Source organism: Gossypium hirsutum, chromosome D06 (genome assembly GCF_007990345.1).
Source record: "Gossypium hirsutum isolate 1008001.06 chromosome D06, Gossypium_hirsutum_v2.1, whole genome shotgun sequence".
Lineage (NCBI taxonomy): Eukaryota > Viridiplantae > Streptophyta > Magnoliopsida > Malvales > Malvaceae > Gossypium > Gossypium hirsutum.
In genome coordinates this window covers 65,800,441-65,806,819 of record NC_053442.1, presented here as the reverse complement: position 1 = coordinate 65,806,819, position 6,379 = coordinate 65,800,441, and the positions used below count along the sequence as shown (strand labels likewise).

Below are 6,379 nucleotides of genomic sequence, written 5' to 3'. Positions count from 1 at the left end.
TAAAATAAATGACAAAATAGCAAAAATAAGATAAAAATAAAATAATAACAACAATAATAATAAATGAGCAAAAAATGTACAAATAAAAAATGTAATAATCTTATTTTTAAATATGTAAAAAACAAGTAATAAATAAATAAAAGTTTGTAAAAAGTTGAGGTTAAATGAATAGAGGACTAGATTAAAATTATGATGAAATTTAAAGATTAAATTATGAAGAATCCCAAAATGAAGGATTAAATTAAAAATAAAATATAAAATACAGGGACTTATAGTGAAATTATCCTAACAAGTACACTCGTGTCACATCTGACGCCATTGTCAGTGATTAAAAGGGACTAAATTGAAAACAAAATGAAATTTTAGGTATAAATTAAAAAAACACAAAAGCAGAATGTAAATGACTAGATTGAAATTAAACAAAACGTACAGGGACACAACAAACAATTCTCCCAACCTCAACACACGTGTCCCTCCCCTAGAGAGTCAACAGTAAGCCCAGGGACTATGTTGTGAATGACCCACCAATGCAACAGCAGGCTACTAGGACAGCCAATACACAGGCTCCTAGAGGAAGCACTCAACCTAGAATGGCTCCTAAATGGCTGAAAGATTTTGTCAAGTGACACCTCAGCTAGGTTGCACGTGGAAGGGAATAAAGGCTCACACTTCCATCATGCAGCTACCTTTTTTTTAGGAGGAAAGATACCAGAAAATAGTTATGATTTCAGCAATATGTTTTTTGTTCTTTTTCTCTCATCCCTAAGTTTGTAACTTTCTTCTCTCATCTCATATTCTCTGTAAATTTTCCTTGTAATTCGTTATAATTCAGTCAAATACTAGCACATTATCTTCCCATATTTACTATTCCATTGGTATTTCTACTTCTTATATTGTGAAAACGCAACATTGGCGCTTTCATTGAGCCTCTCCAGTCATGGGTTAACATCAAACTCGTCTTAAGTCCTTGGATGATAATATCAAGGTGATTGCCGATTCTCAAACGACGATGCATCGTGATTTTGACATGTTAGCTTCTTCGATAGAAGATCAACGGCATCATTCTGAAGACCAGAGGCGTCTTCTTCAGGAAGTTTTGGCTAAGCTCAATGGGACATCCAGTGTTGATTCTCCAGGAACTTCTCCTTCGATGGATTCCGTTGGCTTCACCTCTTTGGGCCGTCATAAACCCGCTCCGGTACAGATGGCTCACTTTGTCGACGACCATCCTGAACGTTGGGTAATGCAGGCAGAACGTTACTTTGATTTTTATCAAATCAAACTGGACAATCGGGTAACTATTTCTTCATTTTATTTTGACAATGCCGCTTCAGATTGGTATGACTGGATGCATAGAAACCGGCAACTTATGGGCTAATCGGCATTTACAGCTGCCGTATTACAGTGATTTCATTCTCTGAAACTGGAGGAACCCGAGGGTATTTTAGCAAAGTTACAGCAGAACTCTACCGTGGCTCATTATCGCTCTCAGTTTGAAGCCATTACAAATCGCACTGTGCACCTTCTGACCCAGTTCTTGACCCATTGCTTTATTTCCGTGCTCCGCACTGACATTAAACACTCAGTTTTGGTCTATAAACCAGCCACTTTGCCTAAGGCCATGCATCTAGCCCAGCTCTATGAACAGCGCATTCAGCTGGAACGTGGGGTGCCTAAACCCAGCCTGGATGGTTCCAAACCATTGTTACCAACTCCCAAACAATCTCCTGGTAATTTAGTATCTTCTCCTTCCACTCCAACGGCAACCGCAACCTTGCCCAGTGGTAACCGCGTTCCGTTTCGTGCCTTATTCCTGCTGAGGCTGCCCACCGCCGTTCGCAGGGCCTCTGTTATCATTGTGATTAGAAGTATGAGTAGGGACACAAATGCAAAGCAAAATCCCACCTGTTACTCTTGGAGGAAGAGTCCGAGCCACCTAATGCTCTCGCGCCTGAATTTTTATCGCCATCTTCACCCTTTGTTTTCGATTCTACCACACTTGACACCATCTTACAGCTCCATTCCTCAATTTCTTACAATGCCCTTGCTGGGGGTTGCTCTTCTTCTACTCTTCGATTTGAGGGTACAGTTCGTGGCAAGCAAGTCTAGATGTTGCTCGATGGTGGGAGCACAAATAACTTTGTACAAACCCATGTGGCCAAGTATTTGAATCTCCCAATTATTGCCTCTCCTAGTTTCTCCGTATTGGTCAGCAGTAGGGAGCGTTTAATTTGCACTGGCATCGTCAAATAGGTACCCTTGGTGATTCAAGGCTGTGAAATATGCATTGATTTTTATGTCTTACCATTGAAGGGATGGGACATGGTCCTGATGTTACTTGGTTATCTACTTTTGGACCAGTTATGATAGATTATGGGTCATCCATTTTTTAGTTCAAGCATCAAGGTCAGTCTATTCGATGGACAGGGGAAGCTCCCTCTTTGGTTCAATCGGTACAATTTAATGGGTTGCGTCACCTTCATCAAATCAATGCTATTGCAGAGTATTTTCGTTTGGAATTGGTTTCCTTTCAACCTGTTAATTCCACGCCCCTTCCCTTGGAATTGGAACAGCTGCTTGCTTCATTTGCTGATGTGTTCCTCAAACCACAAGGTCTACCTCCTATCCGTGAGTGTGATCATGCGATACATTGTTGCCTCACAGTGAGCCAATCAATGTTAAACCTCACCGTTATCCATATTTTTAGAAGTGTGAGATTAAAAAATTTGTTGCTGAGATGCTTCGAGATGGAAAACCGTTAATTTCATCATTAAGTGACACATCAGATCTCATATGTCTTAATTTTTTAAAAAAATAGAACTAACGGTCCATGTAATAAAAAAACATTAATTTTTACAAATTTCATTTTAATTGGATTATAGATTTATATATTGTCACTAAATTATATAATATAGTTTATTAATAAAATAGAATTTATTTTAATTTTATGAAATTATTATTAATGAGGTGGTTTATGATTTATGAAATAAAAATTCTATATGAAAATTTTAACATGAAATTTATTTATAAATTTACATCTAATTTGAAGATATATCATAAATTTTTTAAATTAAATTTCATTACCAAATTTTAAAAAGAAAATATTACAATTTAGAAAACATGTTTATTTAATGAAAATTAAAGAAAACCCTTACATCAAGTTATTCAATTTCATAACAAAATCATTGATGTAGTAATTTTCAAGCCCCGGTGCTAAAAGAAACTCTTTCCATTTAGCATGGTTAGCTCTTACCTCTTTCCCCAGCTCACTATCACCATCCATTAGAGCTTTTACTGCCTTGTTAACGTCGTCCTTTGTAAATAATCCATCTTTTTCACTTTTCTCAACCTCTACTCCAATTCTCAAGTCTCCGGCCATTAATCTTGCATTGATTATCTGGTCCCCAACATGGGGTACCAACACCAATTGACAGTCATTCACCATAGCCTCTGCCAAAGAGCCCGAGCCACAATGAGTCACGAAACACCCCACGGAAGGGTGCCTTAGGATTAGTTGTTGTGGCACCCAACCTCCATATATGAACCCTGTTCCATTTACTCTTTCTTGGAATCCTTCTGGTAAGGCTGACTCGATTGTTTGAGCTCCCGTTGGTGGTTTCAGGGCGACTAGGAATGGTAGACCTGTTAGCTCGAGGCCTAAAACTAATTCTTGGAATTGATCCTTTTTTAGAACACATTCACTCCCAAAGGTACAAAATATCAATGTCTTGGCTTCAAAGTTGCTTAATAACCTTTCCCATCGTTCTTCTAAGGCCATTTTTGGTGGCTCTGGCACTACTGGACCAGCATAAAGCATTGGCTTTTCAAATTGTTTTCCAATATATTCACAATAAGGCCCTTCTATCTCCTTGCATGTCTTGAAACCAATAGCATCACAATCACTAAAAGACTTTAGATGGCGCCCTGCGAATGAAATACCACTTCCATAATCCATTGTTGTCACAGCAGCTAAACCTTGAGCTTCATACATGCGTAGCTTTACACTTGAAGATGGAAAACCTTTTGGAGGCTCGAGGAGATCAAGGCCGGTTAAACCTCTTTCAATAATCTTTCTTGCAGGACTAAGAAGATAACCAATAGTTCCGGAGCTAATGACACAATAGACCACAGACTTGATGCCTAGCTCGCGAGTCAAAGTTGGCAACCAACACGCGAAATCAAAGAAAACAAAATGGGGTTTGAGTTCACGAAGGTAAGCTTCAATATCTGGTTCTGTGCAATCCATGGCAGTCATAATGAGAGGATGCAAAGGGAAAGGAACGTCATTTGTTGTTTCGGCACCAAGAGGCAAACCTTCAACATGTGGAACGATGATCGGAATGAAGGTCACGAGATTCGGTTGGAGATTGAAAGCCTCAACCCTGCGCAATGTTTTGGCTGGCAAGAAGAAGGAAATTTTGTGCCCATTCTCTGCTAGTTTGTTGGCCAAATGAACAAACGGAGTAATATGGCCAAGGGCAAACCAAGGATACATTGCAATATGAAAGGTTTTGTCTGCCATAGGTGATAGGTGTTTTTAAATTTCGTTAAAATTACAAATTATGTTAATTAGAAGATAAACTCGATTGCCTCGAATGCAATCCTCGAAATCGCTTATATAATAATACAATTGCTTAAAACGATCAAATTACGAGGTTTTGTCTGCTAGTTGGTTTCTTGGTTACTAATGTTTAAAAATTAACCATTATATAAAACCAAAATATGTGCAAAAATTTGAAGTGTTTGCACCGATGGCAATAATATTTGTTCAAAAAACTATTCTAACAATTCATCTATACCTCGAAAATATTTTAAGTTCGACTCAAATTCAACTCAATTATTTGTTAAATTGTTTTGTTAAAAGGTAGGAAAAAAAACCGACACAAAAATACTATTCTTAGGATACATCTTGCACAGTATATACGTCAACCTTACTACATTAACATATCGTTCCAGTTCTAAAACAAATTTAGTACAATTCTAACCTAATATTTAAAACATAGCACGCCTAACATTTTCCATCCTAATTCTATCTCACGCTACTGTTTGAAACTTTTTTTTTATTTTGTTGGAAATCGACTTATATTTTGAAAACGAAAATGAGAGTCGCCACCAATCCTTTTTATGAGGCGTGATCGGATCACCTCGTAATTTGATCATTTTAATAAAAGGTTTGATTTACTAAAACAATGTTCTTTGTTCTACAAAATTCAAGAAATGGGTTCGGAAGAAGTCGGTTACGCATGAGGAAGGATTAGCACCCTCGTGATGCTCAAAATTGGTACCTAGTTGATTACTTAATGTCTTGATATCGGAAATTGAAAATTTGAATTTAAAACACGATCCCTTTCTGTATTAAGACATCACTTAATTAAATTAATTTTCGCGAAAATGGCTTATTTCAGGTTAATCGAGAAGAAAGGATCATATCTCGTAAGTTAGGACACAATGCCTTAAATCCTCGAAGACAAGAATAAACGCCATTTGTTCGTTACTTAAATCTCGTTTCTTATTTTCAAAATTGATGTTTGACTATTTTGGTTTTAGAAAGAAGCCATATTTCGTAAGTTAGGAACACGACTCCTCTAATTCCAATATGAACGGTACCTCGATTTAAAATTTTCATTTCATATGCATTATGCAAAAATAAATGTAACATTTAAAATGGTGTGTGTTTAACATATTTGAGCATAGTACAAAAACGATCGAATATATTTTAAACATAATGCATGATATAGTGGTAGAACATTTATATTAGAATGATAAATAACAAATAAATGAGTAAATACTATAATATAATAATGTAACTATAGCAATAATAAGAATATTAATTCATGGCATTAATAACAAAATAAATAAAGTAACTTAAAATAAAATAAAAATAAAAAATGAACGTAAACATAAGTAATGTGAGAATGATAAAAGAAATGACAAAATAGCAAAAATAAGATAAAAATAAAATGATAACAACAATAATAATAAATGAGCGAAAATGTACAAATAAAAAATGTAATAATCTTATTTTTTAAATATGTAAAAAATAATAATAAATAAATAAATGTTTGTAAAAAAGTTGAAGTTAAATGAATAAAGGACTAGATTAAAATTATGATGAAATTTAAAGATTAAATTATGAAGAATCCAAAAATGAAGGACTAAATTAAAAATAAAATATAAAATACAGGGACTTAGAGTGAAATTATCCTAACAAGTACACCCGTGTCACATCCGACGTCATTGTCAGTGATTAAAAGGGACTAAATTGAAAACACAATGAAATTTAAGGTATAAATTAAAAAACACAAAAGCAGAATGTAAATTACTAGATTGAAATTAAACAAAACGTATAGGGACACAGCAAACAATTCTCCCAATCTCA

The 6,379-nt window shown here is 35.4% G+C and overlaps 1 protein-coding gene across 1 annotated transcript; it reads right to left on the bottom strand.

Moving 5' to 3' along the window:
* Window positions 1–3,107: 3,107 nt before the first annotated feature.
* On the bottom strand, window positions 3,108–4,537 carry LOC107960224 (cyanidin 3-O-galactoside 2''-O-xylosyltransferase FGGT1). The gene has a single exon (XM_016896519.2). The coding sequence runs from the start codon at window positions 4,520–4,522 to the stop codon at window positions 3,152–3,154; it is 1,371 nt and encodes a 456-aa protein (XP_016752008.1). The 5' UTR covers window positions 4,523–4,537; the 3' UTR covers window positions 3,108–3,151.
* Between the last annotated feature and the right edge of the window lie 1,842 nt (window positions 4,538–6,379).